Raw genomic sequence first — 25,842 nt, forward strand, 5'->3', positions numbered from 1 at the left:
AAACACAAAAACATATAAAACAAATAGAAAATACATCAGATATTTACATTTACATATAATTATAAAATATATATAGTTATTTGTTTTTAATCTGACAAGAATAGGATTTCGTAGCTCTTGTTACTTATTACTTACTTAATGGATATAATCGTACACATGTACATAGAGTCAGCAGGCTACTATCTGAGGTAATTATACTATATTATTTTTCTATAATATCAATTTGGCAATAAACTGATGATTGGAAGAAAACAAACTTGTTCGGATGTTAAGATTATACTGCTAAAACAGTTTTAATATAATTTACAACCTTAACATTTCTGAGAATATCCATATGATCAATACCAGGAAATCCTTGAGAATAAACTTTTTGCTTTTGTTGACCCTTCCAGTGTTTGCAACCCTCCAAACTTCGTAAGTTTACGGTACCATCGCCATCACCCGGAAGTAACTTAGGAGTACCTTCTATTGATGTACCGGGTTTATAATATAGTCTAGGAATAGAATATTAAAATAGAAAAATATATAATTTAAAATTATTGATTTGTAGTACAATCAATATACCTTTGTACTGTGTCTATGCCGATTCCGTATAGACAGTGTACCTCAACTCCTGGAGCAGCAAAATTTAATTGGTATTTCTCGTTATCTTTTCTAAATTCCCATCCATTTGGAACATTTATATCTCTGTAAAATGTAGAAAATAATAATTATTATCTATGGTATAGCTATGCAGCAATATATATTGTAAATATTATACTGTACATTAAGTAATCTTTTAAGGTGGACAGTGTATAGTTCCTCTGTGCTGATTCCACTAATACCTCTGTTTCCTTCCAAAATAAACTGGAGGGTAGCAACCACCCCAGACTAGGACTAGTGATTTGTTCATCTTTGAGAGTCGTTTGACGTAGAAGATATGCGCCTAAATCATCTCCTACAATTGAAAGGTAGTTAAAAATGTACATTTCAATATATATAATGCATGCACTATGTATTTGTTTTTTTACCAATTGCAAAAACTTTGAGTGCCTTGACACTACCACCCCAAACAGCTGCCAGTGTAATGAAACAATTGATGTATTTGTCCTTCCACTTTTGACTTTGACGTTGTAAGAATATAAGCGTCATTGGTCCACCCATACTGTGAGCTATTAATGTTACTGGAACTTGCTTATTCGCGTTGTATGTCTCTTCAACTAAATCTTTTAGTTTTTTGAAAAATTCTTCGTGCTCGTCTGAAAAAAAAGATAATACTGTACATGATATAAATTAGATGAAAGGAACCTACTAATAATTATACATATACATACTAGGTGCTTTTCTGAAATCGTAAGGTGCGGCACGTATAGATTGGTTTCTAACATATCCAAGTTGATCGACTAACATATTACCAATGTCCTTAAAATATGATCCAAGAGAAGCCTTACTTGGATCCAAATACTCAACAGAGAACGGATCTCCCCAACCTGGTATACGTATGTCAACACCATCTTGATTTCTTGTCGTTCTAGTTACGTTGTCATAAATTAATTTCATATTATCAATCTAAAATAATGTTTTTGCAATTAATTAAAGTTTATATATGCATTGCCAAAGATATAAAGACTATGAAAATGGAGTACATACCCAGCAATCTATAATAACCGGAACAAGTAACTCCAAGTTTAACCAAATATTGAAGTAGCCTGTGGAAATCTTCTCGCACAAATAATGTACAGCAGTGGTCTTATTGAGTTTTGCTTCGACTTGACTGCCTCCATCGCCTGGAACTTTTAGTGAAAACATTAATACAAGAATCATTTGAATATATAATAGGAGAATGATTAATGCTTACCTAATATAACGGGTGATATTTGTTTGTTTACGAAGTGCCGAGGTTTCACGGGTGAAATACAATACAAAGAAATAATCGCACAAATAAAATACAAGCGCATCGTTCACCAAACGATCTTGCTACTTAAACTTCAATCACATTGAAATTTTCTTAGATTTACGCTCCACAATTAACCACAGAATTTAAAATAACCATTGACGTGACTACAAGCACGAAACGCGATGACAAACAACTCGAAGACCTTATCAGATGCGTCTAATGTTGTTGTTACCTGACCTCCGTAGTATGCATCAGCTGATGACGCACACATTCGAGAGTTATTGACGAAGAAATTTCGACACAGTCTCAAATGGTTACAACTTCCACCATATACACTCGTCTATGTATACATATATCGACCATAGTACGTATGGTCGAAGGTTACAAAGCAAATAATCAATCGCTCATTATACTAAACGAGTTTCACACAGAGCATTATACGTTTATCGAATGCCTGATAACCGATGCGTTGTTTTCTGTTATTATTTAATCGGGTGCGAATGAAATATTATTTAAAGAATTAGATTGCTGAATTTAGCACTTTACAGTTTACTATTTACGGCAGTATATTAATCAAACAGGATAAGAAAATGTAAATATTATGTATTCTTAATTAACAAATAAAGAATTTCTCATTTGTTTCATCCTTCTAATAGCTTACTTCTATGCTTGGCCATAAATAACGTCATCAATTTTTTTTACAACAACATTGAAGTTATTTATCCAGATAATTTACGTTATCAAGATCAATAATAAACTTATATCGATTCTACAAACATTACGTTAATTAAAATTAGCATTATATAAAATTATGTGTGTGTCTAAAAGAAAGCAGTGGATGTGGATAATTAATTACCGTCGGTAACGTATCATATATCGATAAAAACGATATGCTGACGCCATCTAAGAACAAACATTGAAACTATTAGGCTACAAGCTTGAGCGTTTTACCACCGATGGCGCTGATTAATGTTACTAATTATTATAATATTTGATACACACGATATACATGTAAAACACTTACCGTAATTAGAGTATCAATTAAAAGATTGACTGCACTTACTTGTTGTGTCTATTTTTATGCTTACCCTTTCATTTATTATATCTTACATCATTAGTCACTGCGTCATATTCATATCCACGAGCTAAACGATCAATTACCGTCACTAAACTTAGAAATAAATAATTGAAACAGAAGAATCAATTTTGTTAAATAATTACAGCGGTCCTCCTCGTGAATAGACGATTTTAATAAATAAAATACGTCCGCATCATTGCGCGCGCAACTTCGAAAGGAATCTGAATTGGGAAACAATGTGTGTTACCATTTTATTATAAATGTTTCTGCTACATTTTGTTGGCTAGATACCGATCACCAGAAAACACTTAGCAAAGCTGTATGTACGTATCTATCTACAAACTGTTCACGTGTATGTATTGCATGTGTGTATGTGCGTGCAAGGGCGAAGTGATGCAGCTGGATGGATGACGAACCGGATTTAACCGGGACCGTACTCGTTATAATCATTTCTTTTTCTTTCTCTCGCTTTATTACTTACATACAAAAATCACAAAAACTTTCTGTCGGCGCTCGCTGTTCATAAAAAAAAAATTAAAAAAAAAAAACCTCCTGGTGTCATCCGTTCAGCGCCCCCTGGTCTCATGTATTCAAATCGTCGAGTCTCTTTCATCGAACGCGTGTTCATCATGATTAAGTATCGATAATTACTTTGTTTTTTTACATTTATTTGACAAAGCAAGCGAGCGGCGAGCGAACGAGCGAACGATGGGGGTGTGTGTGTGTATGTATATATCGTTACGGTATAGAATCATTTGTTGTTTTTTTTTTTTCACTTTTTCGCCTATTATGCGTCTTACAGGCATATACCATTAAACGCTATCGAAGGGGATCCTTATACTCTGTAACATTAATTCATAACCGCTATCGTAATGACAAATTTGTTTTTTTTTTTTCTACAATTGTCGTGTGTCCGTGTGGGTTACGGCGACCGCGCTCGGAATTATACAATGGAGTTCTCGATATATATTGTGACGCACGATCGCTGTAACGCGCGCAAACATTGATTACTAAAACGCACTAGGTGTTTCTCGTTTTTTCCCATTTTTTTGTTTCGTATCGGCTGCTTTTTACATGAAAGGGAATCAACAAAAGAGGAGTTTTCGGATCGCACTCCGCGGACATTTTGTTTTCTCCAGGTCCTGCCTTAGAGACGGGCACAGTTTCGTTTTAAATAATTTTACAGGGTGTTTCCAGACACACGAGACGTCCTATCTATCATAATCAATTCATTGTTCCGTTCAAGGTTCCGTTATCGCGATATAAGCAGCTAAAGTTTATTTCGAGTCAGCTGATCGCCGCCATGACACTTTTTCACGGCGCACGAGGTATCTCGATATCGAAGCCTTGGAATACAAAACGAAAAAGGACTTTTCGATTTGTTTTAATTCGACGAATCAATCCTAGAATAATATTTTCATCGAACAAAGAACGAATGAGCAGTCGCTCTAGATAAATGTCTCGTCCGTCTCAGGGTCGTATCGAGAACGACACGAAGAAGGTCCCCGTCGGTGATTCAGCGAAGAAGGAAAGTTGCTTCGTTAGGTTTCGTTTTAGGTAGCGAGGGGAGGAATGGAGAAGTTTTTTTTTTTTATGCTAAGTCCCGATGCCTGTTGCCGTACAGTATTATTTTTTTTTTCCGTCGCGGATCGAAAACTTCTTTTTCGTTAGTTTTGTTCTTAGATGCGAACAATTTCGATATACAGACCGCCGACGGTACTTAGTTGCTATCAGTCGTTTGTCGATTTGAAAAGAGACACGCATCGAAGGAGCACGTGTACGTGTATGTTATGTATGTGCGCGCGGAGAGCAAACATTGAATTGGGTCTGAAATGTTTTTACTCGGCGTTTGAAGCATCCTTGTCGGTGTAATGTATATGTTTGTACGCGCGTATGTATGCGTGTGTATTTATGTATGTATATGCGCGCGCGTATACAGCGCGTGTTAGAAACGTGAAAAAATCATTCGACTTTCGTATTTATTTAAATAAATTAGTCATTGCCTATAAGTAATGATACTCGATTAATCTTAGGCAAATATAAAAAGTTCGCGACACTCGAATCCCCGAGAGAGATTTCATTCCGTCATTCCTTTCGTTTTTCGTTACACGTTTGTCTTCCTTTTTCCCCCCTTTCGGTTGTCCTTTCCGCTGCTTCGTTCGCATCTTCTTCGTCGTCATCTTCTTCATCGCGTTGTATTTTCCATTTTTGCGTGTTTCTCTTATTTACGTTCTTGGTGTGAGGCTTCATTTATTTGGTTAATTTAGTACCTTCGTATATTATATTATTTATATACACCAAGTCTCTCTCTAGTTCGCCTCTACATGTACAATAATAATTCCTAATTTAATTTCATTCAACCGCGAATACATCTGCGAATAAAAGGTTAAATAGCGTAATAGTGTATAGCCAATTACAATACTTAAATATAACTCTTATATGGTATCCTTCGTAGAAATAACAGATCTCATTATCGACGTTGTCGTGCGCGCGTGCGTGTTTTCATTTGTTGTTGTTGTTGTTGTTGTTGTTGTCCCTTTTTTTTTCTGCTAAGGTATATCCCGGAATTCATTCGTAGCGAAATACTTTTCGAGTAGGTTCGCTCGACGACGATAATATCCCTAAACAATGCGTTAAATAATAGCTCCTTTTCGTCTTTCACCATCGTTTTCGTTTAATATTGTGCCGTAATATTACTTGTATACTATGCATAAAAATAATCATAATAATAATCGTAATAATAATAATAGTAGTAGTAATAATAATAATAATAATAATAATAATAATATTAATAATAGTTATCCTTACGCATTGATTAATCGGCTAACGTCTATAGTGTTGCATAGCTTTAAACTTATGATATAAAAAAAAAAGAAAAAAAAAAAGAAAGAGAAGGTAAAGTATCGTAAAAATATTCGAAAAAGTAAATGATACGACGCGCGCGTCGGTGACGTTCGCGCGCCGCGTTTAAAACGGTTGAATTCCTGTCAACGCTAAATGGAGGATGATAAGTGTGCGAAGGTAATTTTGTTATGAGTACAATTCTACGTGTTCCTTTACAGGTTTTCAGTTTTTCCCCGAGAAGTTTGATCGGTTATTTACAAATAGACCTCTCGCTTTCCTCAGAAATGTGCCGCTTTATACTATGCGAGAATGTAATTTTCATCGACGTGACAACAAGGCTCGCGAAAAGAAAGACTCTTCGCGTCGCAGGTGTTCGGTACATGCATATGTATATACGTATATATACGCATTCATCGAACGTCTTTCATTTTTCGCGGTACAACAACCAGCCCTTTTTTCCTCTACGAACTGCACACATTTTCCCCTCCTTTCCTTCCCTCCCCCTTTTCACTCTCCGTTCCGAGAAAACTCTTCATCGTTAGGCACAGTTGAAATACAATAATCGTATCTCTCGTTTTCGGATAGTTCGTAATCTCTTAACCCGTTGAGCGAGAAGAAAGGACAAATTAAAGGACAAAGAAGAAACGAAGATCCTCTTCTTTTTCTCAGCAGCAACATCCATCGAGCCAACGGCTCCGAAATAAATAATACTGTGTAAGACGAGCCGCGGCTCAGCGACGGATCGTCCGACATTATCGAAAGAGTACGGTGGTTTTTCGGTGCTTCAATCGTAATCGTCGCGAACGAAAAGTATCTCGAATCGCAGTAGTGCCCGACGAAATGAGAAAATAAGGGTTGGTAGCGGATTCGTTTAAAAAATCGATCTACCGTCCCCAAGCAGAGAGCAAGTGTCGCAGATTTAAGAACAGAGATCATCCGATCGAACAATTATTTAGATAAACTTCCACTTGGATGGAATAACGGATAGAAAGCTGTCCAACTTTTACGCGTTATTACACGTTTTTATCTAGATAACGATTCCCTCCGTCCCTATTGCTCGGCTACCGAACTTCAAACCGGTGTTCGGTGTTGCAGGAGTATCGACGCGACAAACGCTAATGCAAACAGCAGACTTTTATGTTTCTCCAGTGTTTGGCGTGATTTCCATCAAGAATTTGCAAAGTTTGTCAAGACCATTATCGCGTCAGACATAATTTTACAAACGTTACTCCAAACACTGTTTCCATGCATACAAAACGAGATATATAAAAATGTACAGCTTGCACCACTGCCTGTCGGTGTACCTGCAAACAGAAATACAAACTTTCTCGTTAACCAGGTGAGAGAAACGTTCTCATTTACCCGAGCACTACTGCACCGACAATCGGCGGCGGTTCGACGCCACGATTTGTTACGCGCGTGCGCGGTCGATCGGCAGGGATTCCCCTCTTTCCGTTCCCATCCTCGTTCTCCCCTTTTCTTCTCCGCGTCGCGTACGCGGCACTCGCGCTCTCTCCTCCGACTCACCCCAAAAAACTTATGTCTTGTCTCTCGTCAGTTTTTCCAATTGTCTCGTTCTCGACAATTCCGACCTAGTTCCACAGTTTGGCACTCGGGAGAGTATTTTGAGTTTAATGTACGTGTTCAAGCCCGACGGATCACAGGCGTTCCAGGCAGGCATTCTGTTGCGTTGCTTACGAGAGGAACGATTACGGGACTCGCGATCGATGAAATCAACGAGACCACGACTTCGTCGACCTTCGTTCCCCGTTGCTCTACTGGGACTGCTTTTAGGTGGTCAAACAAAGATCTCACGTGTGTTCGACTCGTGATCGGGATCAGGGGCGGGGCAATGATCGTGATCGGAATCGGAGTCCCAGAAGAAGGAGGAATCGAAATCGTCGCCGTCATCGTCGTCGTCGTCGTCGGCGTCGGCGTCGTCGTTGGTCGCGAGGAGTCCGTGCGATCGATCACGAGGGCGTTATGGGTTGGCGCGTGCGGCTAAGGAGCCAGTTGTCGGCAGTCACAGCTTCAGCTCGTTCGCTATCTTGCTGGCAATATTTTTGAAACCGATCGATGTGCCTGAGATGCGTTTGAAACGCACGCCGTTCAGAGAGAGTCGTGGCAGTTTACACACTTCGATCTCCCATTGTACCTGGCTGTCTGTCGCCGCGTCGCCGTGCGCGCACAACAGCAGAAACCTTTCGCGTTGTTCGTACTGACATTTATTGGCGTCCAGTACCTGAAGCGATCGACAAACCGGTTAGTAAACAGGTGGATTTTGGCGCTCGACTGGCGTCATTTTGATTTTTAATTCGATACGTAAAGCTATGGTCGAACACGTCACTCTGTACACCCTACTGGAATTTATTAATAAATTCATTATGATGTTACAGTGAATCCACAACAAATTGTGAAGATTCTCTGCAGGATCAATTCCTTGCTCCAAAACGAATCAAAAAGTCCTGTATCATTTTGCGACCCGAGGTTCTGTTGTCGAGATATAAACAGTTAAAGTTCGCTTTGGATCAGCTGATCGCTGGTCTCGCCGCCATGACACTTGCAAAGACTTTAACAGTTTGTATCTCGGTAACGAAGAGTCATATTTCAAAATGGAAAAGGACTGTTTGATTCGTTTTGGCGCAAGTAATTGATCCTGCAGGTCACAAAAAGCACCAAGAGACGGCTACCAATCTAACGCTACAAATTAGGAAGAAAGCATCAATTCTTTCAAAGTTAACATTCCTACGTATCGTAATCTACTACAGAACAATTTTGAATACACTGTAACATTGCAATAAATTTGTTAAGAAATTCTAGGCGAGTGGACGCTTTATTGACCTAGTGTATGCCAGGATTGGCCGAAACAGAAAAGGGAAAGAGGTATTGAGAAACAGAATGACTCTGTATATCTAACAGCGACTGTATAATTATTAATTACATTGCTCGATCTACTTACTCGCTTTTGCAACAGAATCAACAATTATAGTGTCCCTTATGCACACAAAGATCATTCTACGTTACTCGATACCTCGCGAGTATTCACGCGATGGCGTTAATTTTTTTTTGTAAATTTCCCGATTAGGGGAAACGAATAGAAAGCTTTATGTGTTCCAGTGCAATACCTTTCGAATTTCGGACATGATTTCGTTTGGATCTCGACTACTGGTAGTTTTCATACTCCAAGTGAAACGTAGACTGCGTGGTTTAACCTGCTCATCGTTAGTGGTTGCTCCGCTGTAACAAAAGAATGTCTTAAATCTGCACGATCGAGCCACGCGCCAAACATGCGACAGACATTATTCTTTAAGTGGTAGTATCGCGTCCGAACACGACTATGCATTGTGTCTGTCGTAGCATTTTTTCGTCGCGAAATTAAGCGACCTTTACCTTGTCGTTCAAGAGGTTCTGACACCCAATCGGGATACGTATAAGAACAATAAACGTGCACCGTAGATGTGAAAACGTCACATGCGTGCCATACATGCAATCCGTGGTCGCATACACATTGACAAAAATTTACAAAGGGACAAATGGTTTTGGAATGGTTTAGTAGTGTTCGCGTCGTCGCGACAATTGAAACACAGTCATCTTTTCTCTAGGTTTCGAATTGTCGCGATGACGTGTACGGATTGGTGCGCGAACGTTTGACAAACTGCAAACAGGGAGCTGAGCTTTTTGGAGCATGTCGTAAGCGGGTACGTAGCGATTCGTATGATTTTGCGATTAGGCAGCGAAAGCGACGAACTAGATTCGTGAATACATTGTTGAATCGAAATTTGAAAGGTTCCAGAGGCTGTAAGTGTAATGGTCTATCGCCTTATAAATTATACAACGTTGATATTATTGTTTGAATGACGTATACAGTCGTATTGTTGTTTCTGGAAGTTATAATGGGACGAGACACTAGCGCCGCCAGTGGCACCGTACCACCCTAGACAAAGAGGCGCGTGAATGATCTTCTTTACGAAGTCGATACATCTTTGTATTTTGATAACAATTATATTTATAGTTGTACAACTTATGGGACGATAAATCGTTACAGTCCATGGCCCCTTCGACATCTCGTGACTATATAGTCTCGTGCATTCGTGTTCTATCGAATAAGCGACGAGTGTATCGTTGCTTTTGCCACGGTACTGAGTGTCTTCGCGGGTCGAGGAAATTACGCGACCCCACTTCGTACCATCGTGTTAATAGGAGAATTCCAAGTAAACAAAAATATAAATATATAAACAAAAAATGAAAGAGTGAAAACATAAAGTTGGACAAGAAACAAACAAACAAACAGACAAAAAAAAAGAGTAACAGAGAGAGAGATAGAGAGAGAGAAAAAGAACGGCGGAGCGTAAACGAAAGAAAATTAGAACGTATGGGCAGTGGTATTATGGTATGCAGCAACGTACCTCACTACTGGGTGCTTGGGGGGTACGGATGGGTCCATGGGGCTGAAATAACAAAACAAAGGCAGTTGCTAACAAACACTAAACATGATAAATCGTCAAATCAAATTTCAGCTTATATGTATAACCACCACCATTCTATCACCACTGCACACACCTAATGGTTTCTTTTTTTTTTTTTTTTTGCGAAACAGTTACAACAGTTACGGTGCAAACGAGAGGTTGTAATAGCGGGGACGATTACAAGGACGAGATATGTAAACAGTTGTTGAAAAGAATACTTGTTAACATTAATCATCGTTGTTGTTGTTATTATTATTATTATTATTAATTGTTGGTTAGTGAATACGATCCTAGAGACGGAAAGACGAGGGGTTAAAGATACGGTTTACAAAGATAATTACACGAGAAACATTTTGGCAATCGTCGTACCTAACGCAATAGAAACTTGCGATTGAAAAGAAGAAATATCCATTTAAACGCAATCGATTATTTTGCTCGAAGACAAGCCAATTCGCACGTGAACACCTCTGTTCGAAGACGCATGCACAAAACGAACACATGGAACCGAGAGATTTATCTTTCTGCGCGAGCAAAAGAGATTTATTTTTTTTATTTTTTATTACATTAAGGATTCAGAAATAAATTGATACAACATATACAAGACAGTTTCAACATGTTTATTAATACGAAATTATTACTATTATTGCTTCTTAAAATTATTTTAAATAATATTTCTATCCTGTCTCTATGAGCCATTTACTGCCCTCCATTGTTTTTTTGTTTTCGTTTCTGTTGTTGAAAAGATCTAAGACAGACGCTTCTACGATAGGTTCATCGATCGACTTCAAACAATAAAAGAAGGAAAAGAAAATTAAAAAAAGAAGAAAAAGAAGTACTGTATATACGTGTATATATATATATAAAAAAGAAAAATAAGATCTTTCGGGACATTTGGACGGGCAATAGAGTTTTGGAGTGCAGCAAAGAGCGTTTGTTTAAATCATTTACAGATGCGCTATGTTCAATTATACTTTTACGTATAAACGTTGCGTTGTAACCTCGGTACGTTTACACGTTTAATTATAATGTATAAAGGCGATCGAGTTGCTTCTTGTTATCTTCTCTAGGTTTTCTTTTTTTTTACCGCCGTGCACGATTTAATATTAATTTGTCGCGTGTGGCCAGGTCGCCCTTTCACCTACAAGTACTCTACAATGATCTTCTTACGCATTCGATCTCTCGTCTGAGCGCGACAGAGGGACAATAATATAGACCGAGACGATGAGAAATCATTTTCGTTTTTTCCCTTCGGCGGGTATGGTCGTGAACGTGCGTTATCGAAAAGAAAAAAAAAAAACGTAGCAGCGAGAACCGATTACAAAGAAAATTCGATCGACGATTATCGATGATAATAATACACAAGACAAGTCGAATGGAATTATGAAGGCGATCGCGATCGAATCCTCGTGTCGATCGAGCGACGATCGCTTCCGTAATCTCGACCGATGGGTAATTATCGGTTAAGAAACACTAATGTTTACATGTAAAGCATACTTGTATCACCATGCAGTTGAAATTAAATGTAAAAACGTAGGCACAAAACTTATATCCTGATCCGTGGAAGTGGAAAGAAAGAAAAAAGAACTTAAATAAGATCTTAGTCGTTAAAGTAACCCAAAGTAAGCTACTCAATTCTCGCTCGATCATTCACGCGCAAACGCTCATCTCTTTTGCTCGGTACCATTCATTCGTTGTCTCGGTTCTGCTAGAACACATTACAAACTTTTCCATTGCTTCACTCTCTCTCTCTCTTACGTATTTTCTTCTATTGTTTCTTATAAATAATAGTGTGATAAATCGTTTCGTCGTCGTTTCGGCACGTACACGCTCTACCATCGGCGCTTCTCAACCCGGGCGTCGCGACCCAAACGAGTTTTATACGAAGAGATTGTTGGAAATGTAAATTTAACGACTTCTTCTTAAAAGTTAACGAAAATTGTATTGTACAATTATACAACTCGCAATGAGTTTGTAGAAAGAAAGACTGATTTGTTCAAGCTCCCTGTCTTCATGAATACAAAAACTAAACTGATTCCTTTCCAACTAGTACAGCTACGAAATGTTCGCCATATTTTCACGAATAAAGAACTGATTGTTCCCTACTGAAACTGAATAAATAAAAACAAACTTGAACCGACTATATACATCGAGCCGTGTTTCGAAAAGGTTGAGAAGCACCGCTCTACGCACAAACACTGACCAGATTACTCTATGCTAAACTCACGATGATTTCTTGAAAAACTAGTGCATCGGTTATTTTCTTTGTTCCTTCGTGTAGCAAAATACGCGCGCGTGTTACGTATGTATGTGTGTATGTGAAATGTACAATATAAAAAAGAGGAAGGCACGCAGTTTACGATAACAGGGTGGTATCCGGTCTACGCAAAGTTCAAGTTCGTTTTGTCGATTGATTGCGCCCATACAAGCCCAATACTCGCGCTTAGAACAGAATGATATCGAATTGATCGCGAACAGTCCTAAGGTTTTATACGTCACGCGTCACATTTCTATTTAGATTCGCGGATCAACTGATAAATATAAAATAAACGAAAAAATTTCCCCTCCCCTGATTACAACAATTACTAAGCGCGGTATTGTCTCGTTTAAGAAACACGCTGGATAAACAAAATAATTTCCTGTCGTCTTACGATGACTGCCAAAAAAAATATATATATGTCTCTCTCTCTCTATATATATATATATATTTCTATCGATTAATTAGTACAATAATGGATCGAGATACAGTAATCAATATACAAAGAAACGAGTAACCAATAATCGTTTATGGCCTATCCCTACCGATGAATCTCTCTTTGCACCTGTTCTCACACCTGTGCACAATCGACCCAACTTTTTGGCGAATGTGTGTTAACATAATAAATTAAACAAAAAAAGAAAAGAAAAAAAAGTAGAGATGAGAAAAAGACGAAAAAAGCGAATGTAACATCGATGAATTGCTAGCCACTGCGAACGAGTAAGCACGCTCTTGATTCTTTTTATTTTATATTTATTTTGTTTAAATTCGTTAGTCATTTTGAGATCAGTCTCGGAGCAATGTCGTAATGTCTTATCGTACATGTTGATAAAAGAACCCTTTTTGTTCACCTTTTTCTTTTCGTTTAGCTTGCTTCGTGTAAAATGCTATATAACTTAAAAAAAAAAAAAAAAGAGAAAATGCACATTTTTAACGCGAGGTGTTCTTTTCTTTTTGTTTACACGCAACTCGAACGGTACGATAGAAACACCTCCGATGAAAGATGTAAATCACGTTTAAGGAGAGGGGAAAAAAAAAACGCGTGGAATGCCTTTTAGCCATATACATTTCAATGATTCCCGTGTAGCGATTCAACTTCGACAAATGAAAGTGTACGGTATCGTGTACCAACCAAATAGTATAAAATGAAAAAGAAAAATGAAAAAAGAAAAAATGTATGTGTAACTTGGAATATCGTTTCACATCGACTCGTTAAATGCCAGAGAGAAATCCGAGGAAACCGATATAAAAGGTCGCGTAGCATACGTTTAACGGTAAGGCGAGTTCTCCCCCCTCCCCCGACCCCCCAACATCGATTTCTCGAAAGTTCTATTCACCGATCGACTTTTAAGCGTCCCGCGAATTCTTTTAGGGTACGAAATATATAGTCTACCTTTCATGATCACGAAGCTGTACAAAATATAACTTCACGGGACGAGACATCCAGAACAATGTATTTACAGAAATTACAATGTATATCGCGATATACACACGCACGCGCATCGATTGGGCTAAATTCCGATTCGAATAAGAAGATTTGGAGCAAGTTATACATTTCATAGATTGCTTGGCGGACAAAATTGAAGTTAATGAACACGAAATTGTATTTCACGCTGGATACAAATATTTTAAACGTTCGAATCGTTGTTATTCGACGAAAATTTTGCCCGTCGCTGCGCATTCGTAAAGAGAAACGGACGAGAGAATCGATATGGGGAATCTTCCAGTGGGTGGTGGTTTTTTACGCGTCAAAAACCAAACGCAAATTTCACACTGCGAGGAACCTATGCTGGATATCAAAAGAAAAATTCAGGGGAATCGCAAGAGGAAGGCAGTCGGGGGAGTAAACGAGCCTCGAAGCTCGGGAAATGCAACTTTCTGGTCTCGAGGAACGAAAAGTGACGAACGACGTGAGAGTCGAACGGACATGGTGGACCAGATTAACTCGTTAATGCATAACTTTAATTTTCACTGTAGAAAGTATGCCATCGTATTGTTTATTTTGGTATTAAACGCTGTACAGGTGGATCAGATCTATCCACTAACACGTATAGTTTCGTTGTATAAAAAAAAAAAAAAAGATTAATATCACTTGTTTTGATTCACAGTGTCATGCCTCGTTTTTGGGGACACTGTATGCATTAAAGGGTTAAACCGAACTGGAGGAAAATTATCGCGTCCGATGAAATGAAATTGTTATCCAACATATTTCCCCTGGATCGTAGGAATACGATGCGCAGAAATGCGGTATTACAAGGGCGGTAGTCTACAGTTTCATCATAATCCTACGTAATATCGCTAACAGAGAAAGAGACGATAATTAAAAACAAAAAAGAAACGAAAAACGAGAAAAGAATTAAAAGAATACGACTACGTAGGAAGTCACGCTTCGCCACTCGATCATACTTTTTAACTAGTTCATTTCTTTCTTTATTTTTTAGCGAGCAAAGTGGCTGCGTTGCTCGATTATTCGGCGTGCGGCTCGCTCTCATTTCGGCTCGAGGGAAACAAGGCGAGACTTCGACCCTCACTTAGAAAACCTGTCAATGCACGAATGAATAGTTTTTACATTTACGAAATCGATTTCGTTTTTGTCAGTACAATTAATACCACTTCGCCTAATTTCTTCGCGACGCGAAAAAGTCGCGATCAGGTCGCGGAATAATTCACGAATTAACGCAGAGAACGAAAACGAGCGTCGAGTAGTCGCGAGGAACGATATTCGACGGAAGTTTGCATCTAACGGGGGACGCGGAATCGAGAGGGAACAAATTGCCGCGACAACGAGAAATTTATAGAGATAAACTTCCCCTTCGATGCTGAAGTTTGAACCGAGTTAGCACCGCGACGCGTGCGGGAAACTGATAAGCTCCCGCAGCACCGAAAGAGACGATGATGTATCTGGCTTCTAAATTCACGCGTGACGTTGGGCAGTGATTGCTGTTAACCCCTTGACGCGCCAAACACCAGGAACACGGTTGATGTCAAGTTTTGAGCTAGCAGCTGATAGAGATATATGCTAAACCTAAAATATGTCAGTATCTTGAAACACACAATGGAAGAACCCATACAATCGTGGTTCGGTTTTCGTAAGTTCGAGTCAGGGCCTCTAGCAGGACGCCAAGGGGTTAATCGTTGCTCGCAATTGTCGGATCAAATGGTAATTGTACGCTACATTCGTAATTCGCAATGGTGAATCGGTTGTTCGTGATTTTAGAAGACGAAACGCTCATCGTAGAACACGCATACCCGGAATGGATCGCAACGCGCGGCTCTAGGACTCTGTACGCGATTAAATGGTTCACCTAACGCGGCGGGCTTCCTTTAGAAATTTGCTGGTAATTGTATCGTTAACGAATTGGATCATCGACAAACGGTCAACGCGCGCTCGTTCGTACTTTAGGGGTAGGAAAGAAAGAAAACGAAGCCAAGAAGGTATACGTCGCGACGTACGAATACGTATAAAAATAGAAAGAAGATTGGGTATATGTATATCTTTAGATGAGCGGCAATACGAGTGCACGTTCGGTATAGTTGGCAGGCTGAGTTAGGAAAGGCACAAATTCGAGTGCTAACATCTAAGTGGATAAGGCGCCTTCCTGCATCGTCAGGAAGACATTCGTATTCTCGAATCGTTGCGATCGCACGATTAAGAGAGACAGACCTGTTCGGAATCGTCCGAATATTCCGAGACAGAGATGGGCAAAATTTTATTCGAATAGGTAAACGACATGCCTAAACGCTGCACAAATGAGCATAGGACCTTGTATTCATTCGATGTGAACCATGAAGTTGTTCGTGTACCGTTGGGGAATCTTGGGTACCTTCGTGGACTCGAGAGACTCCAATCGACGAAAAGAATTCGTGTTGAAACAATTCTCAGTGCAAAGGGGCTAATAAATTAATTCCGCGATTCAGTATATATACTGAACGAATCACAGATCAAATGTTCATGTGAAATTATATATCTAGATGGGAATTCTGCCCACCTCTGGCGTTCGTAAATCGCAGGAAGATCTCGCTGCGCGTGTCCTTTGACCTCTGACCAAAGAGATTACAAAAATAGAGTAGGATAGCCGAGCGTAACGCGAATAGCAAGAGAAGAAAGATCGAGTGCACGTTTGTACCCTAACGATGGATGCACAGATACATTAAGAAACATTGGTAGGAGAACATACGAATTGAGGAGAAGTGCCACCCCAATAAACTCTTTGGTCAGCATCAAATGCCCCTTGATTCCTACAACCTCTCCCATCAAGTCTTAAGATTCTGGACACGCAAACTTAGAAACAGAGTAACGTCTCTTTCTTCCTCTTACAGAAGCTTCTACGAGTCCTGTGACTCCTCTGCTCTATCTAAATCACCTCTTTTCAGCGCCTTCGTGTCACTGTAGGGATGCACGTACGTCGTTGGGATATAATTTCGTTCGTTCGCGAAACCAACAACGGTATTATCGGACCTTACACCTCGGCGACACGCCACAGAATAACGGAGCCAAAGGTCGTTTCTCTTATCTTTTTTCTCGTCTCCAAACGCACGTCCCGCGAACGATCCGGTTGAGCGTCGGGGGGCGGACATTTTCGACGCGCGATTCCTTCGACAAATGCGATTAGGCGTGCGTGTTGGGGAGCGCATTAGGTCCCGGCAGCATACATTTGGTCGCATGTTAAGTTTCGCGCGTCTCTATGGCCGTTTGCTTGTCGGAACCCGAGCGAAGCCAAGTTTTAATCGGTTCACGTCCTGTAGCATAGAATAACACACACAACCGGTATAAATTAATGTGAGATTGGAATTAAGCGATGCACCAATGGCTATGCTGTGTCTTTTTTTCGGGAGTTGACAGAGAGAGAGAGAGAGAGACAGACAGAGAGAGAGTGTGTGAGAGAAAGAGAGAGAGAAAAAAGATTTTTTCTTTTCGGTTCAATCCGCCCTGTATCGACGATGAGTACAGTGACCATATCGTGAAAGTACACAACGTGTTTTTTTTTCCTTTTTCTTGTTTTTCTTTTTTGTTGCAATTGTGAACACGGGTTTACTCTCGTTATTCTGTGGCCTTGCGTCCTCGGTTCCCATTTATTTGTTTATCTTTCTTTTTTTTTTTTTTCGTTACTTGTATACCGTTCCGCTTGTTCTCTCTACGCGTCCAACGCAATCACGCGTCTCGTCGCTTGTACGATTACCGTAATGCGGCAAGATCAAAGTCCCAATGTTAAAATAGATATACGTGTACGTATATAGAGTAGGTAATAAAAATCAAGGATATGCCTCGCTACAGTCAAGTCAAAAAAGGGATGCACAATGAGTATGCGAGGTGGCCCGAACTCAGCCAAGCAGTAATCACTTTCGTCGATGGATCCGTAGGGCTCTTATTGTTAACGATTAATTATCGAGCGTTTCAACGTTAAGAGATCATCGCACGACGGAGAACGTATGGGATTACGGAACGGAGATGGGCGAAATTATAGATGAATGTCTCGAGTGAAAGATTCAACGAGATGCAGTCTCTGTTGCAACCATTTCCGCTAGCCGAATAATTATATAATATATGTATGTTTGATATTGAGGCAAGAGGGGAAAAATAACTATTTCTCTGAAATATAAATGATAGAAAAGTAGAGCTTGGATACTTGTTCAATTAAATTGCTATGTAGAAACAATTACTTGATAGTATGAAAGCACGTGGGTAATTTTGTTAAATATCCAAAGTAGTGGTTATGGCATATTAGAGAATGATATTCAGACACCACAACCTTCCCTTAGGACATTTAAAACACTAGCCACGTGGTTTCATCTTCCTGCCCCTTGGTTTCAATCAATTGCGTCAATTCTTGTATGTTAATCCTACATATACAACTGGTCCCTTAAGAGGACATTAAATGCTTCCAACAGACTATGCTTCTCTCTCGCATGGGATTTGCGATCCTACGAGCAATCATCTACGGAATAAAAGGCAAACTCTGGTCGGATAAAAATTAGGATTCCAATCGTGACACGTTACACCTCGCGTTGCGCGAACGAAAAGATTTACTCGAGTAAATAAACGAACGAATAAAAGCATCGTTGGTGAATCGCTGTTGCGATTTTATTCGTCGTTTCGAATGTAATTTTGCCCATCTCTGTGGAACATGAATGGGCGAAAATGTACGTTATTTTCTACGTCTTCTTCGACAACGAATCGTACTCCTGTAGGACAGAGATCATACAACGTTTCTTTTCCTTTCTATTTTATCTACGATGAAACGAACTAAAAGGGGTTTACAAGGCTGGGGGTGAGGGGGTTTGGGAGGCAATATGAAACCCTTCGAGCAAACGTTCGCTGAACAAAGTACAGAAGAAGATGAAGTAAAATAAAAAAAAAAAAAAAGTTACGGAAAAAAAATATGAAATAAACGGTACGAGCCGACGAACAATGGCGTTACGCTTTGGGATGAAAAAATTCTGGGCGCATAAATAAATAAAAACTACGAAACTGTCATGGACAAGCTACGTGTATTCGTGGCTTTCACTGATAATGGTCGCTGCTGGCTCATCGGATTTTTATTCTTTTTTTTTTTTCTTTAAGTCTTTAGCCGATCATACTGTATCATATTAGTTTTCACAATATATGTATAATGTGTACAAAAAGAGACGTACATACGATATAGAGAAATTGTATATCGTATATCAGTATACGATTCTCAGAATTACATAGTCATTGTGCATCCTTAAAACAGAAATATCATATCGCATGCAAACGATAAGGTTCGACTCGTTTAAAAACTATCTCAGCATGAATATGTATATATATATGTATATATATGTATGTATATATGAATATATATGTAAAAAAAGAAAAACAGTCCAAAATTCGTTCGTTTTGTCGGATCCATTAATACGCATGCATATATATATATATATATTATATCAGGGGGGGCCCACTGCAAAAGCTGCCGCGCGTCGTAATACATTTTTCTCATAATTTCTGTTCGTTTTTCTTTTTTTATTAATCTTAACTCAGTGTTATTTCGTACTGATCGATTTGTGCGTCCGAAAATCGCATGATCGAATTGGTTCGCTGCGCGACAAGCGTAAAACAATGACAAAATCTGTGGGTGATATATATATATTTTTTTTTTATTAATGGTATGCGGCTCTTCGACTCGTTTCGCGATTCTAAATTCGAAACTGGCTCTACGCGCGTCGCGATACTCTTTTCCTAATTGTCGATTGTCGGCCGATTGAATTTCGTTAAATAAAATAATCCAGATTCACCGCAGGAGCGAACCCTCGAATTTGAGAAAAATATGCTTGGCCGACGTTCGATCGTTTATTAGAGATATATTTGCGGACGAACAGTGGTATTTTACAGTGGTACATGTACTAGCATGCTGTCAAATATCGGAAAATGTCTAGTCGAATATACGTATATATATATATGAAAGCGAGAAAGACTTACCGTTTGGAGAACCTCGAGGATAATTTTGAGAAAAAGGACGGTCTCGCTAGCGGGCTAATTGCATTCGTGTCCTGTGTGTGAGTGTGACCCTGAAAAAATATGAAAAACTATTGTATATGATAATTATGCGCGTGAGCAAGGCCTGGAAAACAAATAATTTATCGTTAGCGTGCGCTATCGATCGATAAGATGCATCCAACGGGACGCTTATGCGCTACGAGCCAATAACAGTTGTTTCTCGAAAGAATTCGTTCATAATTAACTTGAAAACAAAAAATCGTTCACGTTGTACGACCTCCGATTTAAGACACTGCAAGGTCAACGAATTCGTCTTTTTATCGACTGCATCGCGAAAAGGTAAAAATGAAAAGGTACGAACCTGAGTATGATTTCGTTGCGCTCTATTTTGGCCAGAGTGGAACGTGCTACGACTTGGAACATTTCGAGGAAATGCTGGTGTTGTAGGTGTTGCCAGTCTATTACTTGGAGATACACCCAAGCTAATTAGAAATAGTTATTAATATTATATTAACATTGCTCGATGTGATCGCTGCGTGGCATAGTAACTATGTGTAAATAATTTCTTTGTTCGTGTCGACTCTTTTTTTTTTTTAAATAGATATTCTGTGCGTTTAATGCAACAGATATCTCTCTCTCTCTTTTTTTTTTTTTATAAATTTCGTTCGACTTTGTTACCGAAGAAGCAAGAGACAAGATGCAAAGAAAACAGAAAACAAAAAAGAAAAAAAAAAGGATATGTATAGTAGAACGCAAAGTAAAACATCGTCGTTACTCGCGCAAATCCTTTAGGAGGACGGTTATTATAATGCACAAGCGATGTTTTTTCTACGTTTTGCGAAACAAGCTTCGAGAGTTTTCTCAGCTAAGAAAGCAGAACTGTTAAGACAAATTAGTTTACGCTAACCAGAGAGTTACATGAATGATCGAGAGTACGATGTACCGAGAAACAATTGTTTGCAGCAGAGCTGGGTAACGTTTGAAGAAAAAATTTATTCTTAGCGTAAGTGTATGTAAGTAACAGTAGTTGTGCAATATCACGAATAAACTGAAAATGAATTCAGATAAATAAAATATTTCAAAATAAAGCCTCGTTGTTTTCAGCGTCTTATTTAATTTAAAGGTAAAATAGATTCTTTACTAATTTAAAGAACATTTTACCCAGCCCTGGTTTGCAACATGCGCCTAGTAGAAAAACATATAATCGAAGTTAGTCTGTTTTAACGTCACGCGATCAGACACGTTTAAAACGGGTCAGAAACAGTTAATTCAACGATAGATATGTATCGATACGTGCATGATGGTAGAGTATTCTTTATACCGACTGCTCTATGGAACTCTAATTTTCGCTGGCATATGAAGAAACCATGAATCGTATGAAAATTTTCCGAGCGCCTACAGTACACGATATATTACAATTTCGTACATTAGTATATAAGGTCATATACTAATATACGCGCTATTTATACTTACTCTAAGTCTCTCACACTTTCGAAAAGATTCTCTACAACGTACATGCGAGTTACTCCGTTGATGGCAGAGTTGGGCAAACTTTTGTCCCGACGATAAATATTAAATGCCAAATGGTAACAAAATTTTAATTCCAAAGTATATAATTTGTATGAATTTGTATGAATGCTACATAAAAAAGTCGTTGCATTCGACATTTATATAGTAATTCACTTGCTAATGTTAACGAATATATAAACACGCTCGTTGAGAGATCTATATTTCTCGTTCTTTGAATTTTAATGACACCCAACTTTGATCAACGGGTAAAATTAATTGAACTGTTCTACGTATACTGTTCTGTAGTTTAAAGTCGGCTAGTTCGACCAGAGAACGTGGGTCTGTGTTCAAGTAACGCAGGAGGGTGGAGAAGTTCTAAGTCGAGAACGATGTAACGAGAAATGAGGTATTCAGAAATTATAAAAAAAAAATAAAAAAAATAAAGAAAAGAAAAGGCGACCAAAGCCGATGATCAGAGTAAAAAAAAATTAGCGATAGTAGTCGTGCAAGTTAGAAACAAAAGAGAAAGTAAAAAGAAGAGAATGGAGCTACGAGTAAATGACCAGAAACTGTCCTAGAGAACCTACGAGGACAATTTGTCGCGAAGAAAAGATGACTCGTCGCGCCGTTTTGTGTTTCGCGGTTTCGCAAACGGCTCGGTTAAGATTCTCAACGAACGCGTGAAGAAGTCCTAGTTACCCTAAGAGAGTTAGTGGCCCAAGAAACAGAAGTAAATAAATGAACGATTGAAAACAATATAGCCGAATATCTCTCGCTCGTATAGGGCGTTCCAATAGTCTAGCGTGGAATTTCAATTACTTTCATGGCTACGGAAGACTTTCTACGAAAGAAAGACCAGGCTAAGCACGAGTCGCATCTCCTTCCAGCATTGATCTCTCCTACAATAGCTAATCTGGATATTCATCCTTGCATTCTATACATAGGTCTTTAGAAAAAATATTCGTGAAACATTTTCATTCGTAGAAAGTCCTCGTAGAAAAAAGCGATCACTGTTAATACTGATTTTTCGTACGATCATTTTAAATTGCTAAATTTTGCGTATTAGGTTACCGTAAAATTTCATCGTGAAACTCTGTAAACGTGTTGAGAGGGTTAATTCTTCGACGACAGCTCGAAGGTGGCTAAAAGGAATCGACTAATCACGATCGGTAATCGACGATTACTAAATCCTCCATCGTACAAGTTTTGCTTTAGCTAAGAAAATAAACGGAGTTATAAGCGGCTAAGCATCTCATCCGAGTCACCAAGCAAAAGTCTCACAAAATTCCCCGCGTAAACTTCACCGGGACCATTTTCGCAGAGTTCCAAATCGACCACGATAAAGGTGGACGGATTGCACGCTAGACTTTTGGAACAACTAGCAGAGGAATCGTGTATATAGGTTGGCTGATAAGGCGTAGGGGACCTGTACCTCTGTCTAAGAGGGTCAGCAGTGGCGAGTAAGGAGTTGTGGGCGTTGCGTGGTTGTGGGTCCAGTAGTGAATGGTCGCTGGGGGGTACGCCACTCGAGGAACGGTGACCTGCGCTGATGCTCGCAGACTTGGTGTGACCCCGCGTTGGTCTAGTGCCCTCGCCCAGGCTGTGCACAAAACTAATCAACAAAATGCCTTGCACGGCAACCGGCTCTACCAAATTCTACCGTTTACAGTATAGCACTGTTGCTCTCTCGCAGAGAGGCGTTCTCTATATTCGCAGAGGAAAACGCGTTACTACTTTCTTCGACGTCGTAATCGGCGAACAACGTTTCTCTGTGAACCGATCGTTACAATTTTTGCGCGTCGAGAGAACGAAAAAAAAAAAAAGAAACAAAAATGGCTGACCCAGCGTACACACCTAATCAACGAATACACGATTATCGTTTGATCCGTTCAACGATCTACGTGCGCTGGGGCTATTGATCTCTGCTGAGGAGAATATGAGACGTACGAAGCCCCTTGGCTTTCTGGACAAGCTTTTGGTTGCCGAATACTGCGTTTTAAGAATGATTTGGACACGAGTCCCACGTGTGTCTTTGGTAACAATTGGAAACTTGTCGAGAAGGGAAGTCTCTTATTCTTCTTGAACACGGATTACTGAAGGTCCACGAGTAATTCAGCAAAAAATGTAACCGAGCGAAACACAATTTCTTTTCGCTGAAAACTGAGGGAGCCGGGATGATATCTGTGGGATGGAGGGACGGATGTAAATGAAAATACTGTCCTGTGCTACGTAATAACTTTGGCACGCGAGAAAAATTCTATGCCGAGAGGAACAGAATAACGACGCTAAAACATAAGAATGAAAAAACATGTATGATGAATGTTAATGGTTGGTTGTCTATATAACACACACGCTTTGTAGATCTAGATATACGTATTTGTAAAAGAAATGAAATAAAAAAACAATATATATATATATATATATATAAAAAAAAAAATCATAAGAACAAGTATAAAGTCATGTGAATGTAACTGTGGCTCGGTATAATTTATAGCAAGCATATCTGTATAATGTAAGTATTAAAAACACGTTCGATTAGGGTATTTGTTCGGTAAACATCTGTCAAGCCATAAAGAAAGTAGTGGTCTGCAATGAACGATTTGGCAGGCAGCAGCCAACATGCTAGAGCAACACAACAAACAAATAAACTCCCTTGGGGCTTAATGACAGAGTATTTGTTATTGTTTCCGGATCGTTTCGTCAAAGTTCTCGTTTCATACACGTGGTTGTTGTTTCTTTTTTAGTATACTTGACACACGAACAATCGGTCGCCTATGTGGTTAGTTGGTAACAATAAAAGAAATAAAAAAAGAAATCACTGTTTAGTCAACAAGAAACTGTAAAAAAAGAAAGAAAAAAAAAATTGTAACTAATTACGAATCGAAGTTTCGCTGTGCGCGTTAAGAAATTGTATACAGTTTAATCGCAATGCAGACACTGGATCACACTCAGGATTATACTTGAGAGATACCCGCTGAGACGCACTGGCGAGCATTGGCTTTAACGACGATACGCGATAGGAAAAATTTCCTCGAACGTTGGTACGCTCGATGATCTCGTGGATCCAGTGTCTCAGTGTCGTATCGTTGGAAGAAAAGGTTCATGTATATATGTATATATAGTATATATAAATAAGTCTATAGTTCGTGCGACTTTCGTTCGCACGCGTATTAGTTTATAATTCAAACAATTCTTTAAATATTTTTCTTTGGTATATACGAAGATGAAAAAACAATTGGATATCACTATACCTGGGTGGATCGTTGGTTCTTTCGGTAGACGAGGAGGACGTTTTCGCTTGATCATAGGAGATGGTACTACGCCGACCAACAGAACCAGGGGCAGGTGAGGTGAGTGGCCTACCACCACCTACCCCTGTATTCATCGTGTTGCTCTTGCCTGCCCATGCCCTACCACCGGGACTTGTACCCACGCCTAGAATGAACATTGTCACTGCAAGCCTCATTAGATATAGTTCAACACAAAACAAAGCAGCGGTACTTTTAAATTATAACACAGGCATGGCAACAAGTGTCAACAAGGACTAGAAACAATTTGGTGTTGCGCGAACGTCTCATCTGCTTCTCTCTAAATTAACGAACTAAGATTCTACTTTCATAATAATAAGGATCTAACGAATCCTCTACGGAAGAACTCTCGAGAAGCAGTTGCGACGTTGAAATTATTTACAAGACAATAACAATTTCTTAACCCCAGACGAACGTCGTGGTATTGGGCAGCGGTTACTTTGGTAATTTGAAATTATACCGGTACTTTGTAGTCGAAGCAAATAGTGTCTGGTTATTCGTTAATCGTTAACCAGAAACTACGGTTGGCGAACGGTATACTAAAAACTCTACATCACGACGGGGCACCTGGGGTTAACCACGTGTAGTAACTTGGAGTGTGGTGGGAACGCTTACGAATTAAGAGCACATAGAACGTATGACGTAACAAAAAGAAATTATGTAAATTACGAAATCATTAAAACTTGGAGATATTAGGGAACGAACCACTGCAACCTTATCCAAAGCATATGTATATAAATTTGCTAAAGCTTCGAAAGGGTAGAAACATCACAAAACGATTGGACAAGGATCGTGAGATTCGAGTGGAGGTTACGGTACAACAAAAAGAAGAACTCACTAGTGTCTAATTGCCCTGGACTGTTTTTCGGAGCCGATGGACGGCTCGCGGACACACGAGTACTGTTCTCCTTGATCGTAGCTGTGTCTGCGGTATTCTGTCGTTTTAAATTACTACCACCGCTTCCAGTCACAGTTCCACCAGTCGCTGCAGTCGCGTGATTATGATTCGTCGCGTTTCCTGGACTCGGTGCTCCCCCTAACGAGGTAAATGCGT

At 39.3% G+C, this 25,842-nt stretch overlaps 2 protein-coding genes across 18 annotated transcripts in view; both read right to left on the reverse strand.

Moving 5' to 3' along the window:
* Positions 1–184: 184 nt before the first annotated feature.
* LOC128880053 (phospholipase A2 group XV-like) lies at positions 185–2,377 on the reverse strand. The gene is made up of 7 exons (XM_054129721.1): positions 1,838–2,377; positions 1,630–1,772; positions 1,314–1,548; positions 1,011–1,238; positions 766–937; positions 565–687; positions 185–494 (listed from the first exon to the last, which is right to left on the reverse strand). Exons 1-7 carry the CDS (start codon positions 1,935–1,937, stop codon positions 275–277), a joined length of 1,221 nt encoding a protein of 406 aa, XP_053985696.1. The 5' UTR covers positions 1,938–2,377; the 3' UTR covers positions 185–274.
* Positions 2,378–3,186: 809 nt separating this feature from the next.
* The window catches only part of LOC128879913 (serine/threonine-protein kinase MARK2-like), an 80,932-nt gene continuing 58,276 nt past the window's right edge, over positions 3,187–25,842 (reverse strand). For 12 of the 17 annotated variants that reach the window (XM_054129494.1, XM_054129594.1, XM_054129560.1 and 9 more), the window contains 8 exons: positions 25,627–25,824; positions 24,732–24,933; positions 22,913–23,080; positions 20,333–20,453; positions 19,954–20,042; positions 10,205–10,246; positions 8,924–9,035; positions 3,187–8,040 (listed from right to left, as the gene is read on the reverse strand). In XM_054129494.1, coding sequence (XP_053985469.1) covers positions 7,822–8,040; positions 8,924–9,035; positions 10,205–10,246; positions 19,954–20,042; positions 20,333–20,453; positions 22,913–23,080; positions 24,732–24,933; positions 25,627–25,824 — 1,151 coding nt within the window. In that variant the 3' untranslated portion in view covers positions 3,187–7,821. Of the gene's footprint in view, positions 8,041–8,923; positions 9,036–10,204; positions 10,247–10,860; positions 17,259–19,953; positions 20,043–20,332; positions 20,454–22,912; positions 23,081–24,731; positions 24,934–25,626; positions 25,825–25,842 lie in introns of those variants that run through there. The other 5 variants (XM_054129517.1, XM_054129529.1, XM_054129535.1 and 2 more) reach the window with 5 other exon arrangements.

The sequence above is a fragment of the Hylaeus volcanicus genome, chromosome 1 (assembly GCF_026283585.1).
Source record: "Hylaeus volcanicus isolate JK05 chromosome 1, UHH_iyHylVolc1.0_haploid, whole genome shotgun sequence".
Taxonomy (NCBI): domain Eukaryota; kingdom Metazoa; phylum Arthropoda; class Insecta; order Hymenoptera; family Colletidae; genus Hylaeus; species Hylaeus volcanicus.